Below are 2,136 nucleotides of genomic sequence, written 5' to 3'. Positions count from 1 at the left end.
CCACAAATGGGAACTCCTCTGGATCCTTAGGCGACGCCTGATGTGATAATACTCGATATAAGCAAGGAGATCTCCAACGGCTACCTGTATGAGGAACTCATCCCGCCAGGAATCCAGACTCTCGAAACTCTTGGGATTAGTTATGTCATACACCAAACAGCAGCAATCAGCACCACGGTAAAATGCCACTCCTGAAAACAGCACTAGCCACTACGATAAAAGGACAAACTACCTAGACTTTGGAATCTCTCTTGGCCAGCAGTATCCCAAATCTGAAGCGTCACCACTTTGTCGTCAATCGTCACCTCCTTCGTGAGGAAATCAGCTCCAATAGTAGCCTACAGCTAACCCCATCGGGCACAAGCACAACCGACACCGGATCACCTTGTATTGTGGACTGAACTTCTTGTTAACATACTGATTCATAAGAGAGGTCTTCCCTACCCTAAAATGGCGATCAAATATTCATGAATCCTCTACGCTGCTCCTATCACTACCCACTATCGCCCAGAATGATGACTTTCAATAGAACCTTCTTCCTAGGTGCTGAAGACATTATAAACAGATGGATTGACTAACGACTATGGCGATACTCAGGCTGGCAGTCTAGCGTCACCCACCAGCGATGAGGCTCTTTATCGAATTCAATTCGGTGCTCCACGACTTCACTGAAGACAAATAACCACGACAAACCGGAGCGCCAATCGCGTGCGCCATGTTGATCGATTTGGATTCTAAGTTCTGGATTGTAACTCCACCCCCATGGTCGAAGAAACGTCTGTCACAGACCATCATGCGGGGCGATTGATGATTTCCTTTCGACAGTATGTGCTGATATGAATCTCAAACTCATAGCAGACAGTCTGTACCGTATTCCTAAGAGAGTCTCGAGTGCCGGCCCGACACTGTCGGGACTCCCGACTCGGGAGTCATATAGACTCAGCAATCTGAAGGGACCATCCAGCTGGAGAGTTGAGAAGAATTGTTTGGGAGGAACTGTAGTCAACGGGAGGACGGGGTGGCACCCCGGGGATGCCCACGAAGCATACGCATGTGAATCTAACAACAACACGTTGTAAGCTCGGATACGACAACGAACTGAAAAGAGCTATGCTCCGACAGCCGAACAAAATCAAACAGACTCCGATTTAAGTAACCCGAATTGGGTTATCGCTGAGCGACCTACTGTTTTGATTGATATACCACCATCATGGTGCCACCATATACCACCATGATGGTGGTATATCATTCGGGTTTTCGGGTTCATCGCCAACTGTATGCCAATCTAGGCCATACTCTTACGAGAGTAACCCACGTGAACTCAATGACCGAGTGCCGCACCGCACGCATGAACGACAGCAATGAATGATGGCATCAATAAACTGAGTTTACAGCTCAATTTAGCTGAGATCTCGTCATCTATCTCAAACACCCCCGTAGTTGGCATAGTTCTTTACATTGTGTCTACCTACTCCTCCGTACTACGGATTCCGTAAGCTTGCTACGCCAACAATAGATGAGAGCTCCACGTCCTTGTACAGAATCCACCGTTTATAGTAACGGTTACACTCTGGGTTACACAGCGCATCAGATAGTCATAGTCGCTACTAGCCAACAATAAGCTTCCCTTCAATCAACCGTTCTCGTACTTCTCAGCTGATCTGATTAGAACTGGACTGCTTTCTCTCACATGGTTGATGAAGTGATCAATGCTTATCGCCTCGAATGAGTCTCTTTTTCCCAGGCGCACATCTTCATAATCACCATCATTATATTTCCGGCTAGCTATACGATCGTCACAGCCATCACGAGTCCGCAAGATGATCCATCCAACACTGTATATCTGATAGCTTACTCGAGTGAGTAGTATGTGATCATTCACCAAGTCCATCAAGATAACGGAAATAATTACCGTTACTCAATGCTCGTTTCTTGATCTCGGCATCCGTATCATAGAGTATTCGCGACCTGCCAATCCCGAAGTGAATATACGCTAGCGATACCTGCGTATTGACCTCCGGCTTACCAACCGGGCTAGTCATATAGTGCCATCGTGAAGCCTGAGGCTGCCTCAGCTATGTCCTCAAATCAATCAGGACTGCTGGTAATTACTCCATGCAGGTAGTAGTTAATGGG

General features: G+C 47.1%; 1 protein-coding gene across 1 annotated transcript; it reads right to left on the bottom strand.

Annotated features, from left to right (window-relative positions):
• Positions 1–4: 4 nt before the first annotated feature.
• Positions 5–556, bottom strand: Pmar_PMAR014393 (Rab7, putative; the record flags this gene model as incomplete). The annotated part of the gene is made up of 5 exons (XM_002774701.1): positions 5–37; positions 85–188; positions 230–338; positions 385–445; positions 498–556. Coding segments are annotated over 5 exons (366 nt in total), but the record flags the coding sequence as incomplete, so codon positions are not given.
• Between the last annotated feature and the right edge of the window lie 1,580 nt (positions 557–2,136).

This window comes from Perkinsus marinus, assembly GCF_000006405.1.
Source record: "Perkinsus marinus ATCC 50983 genomic scaffold scf_1104296957806, whole genome shotgun sequence".
In the NCBI taxonomy this organism is placed as follows: Eukaryota; Perkinsozoa; order Perkinsida; family Perkinsidae; genus Perkinsus; species Perkinsus marinus.
The sequence above is the reverse complement of the archived record's forward strand: the minus strand, read 5'-3'. Positions and strand labels throughout refer to the sequence as shown.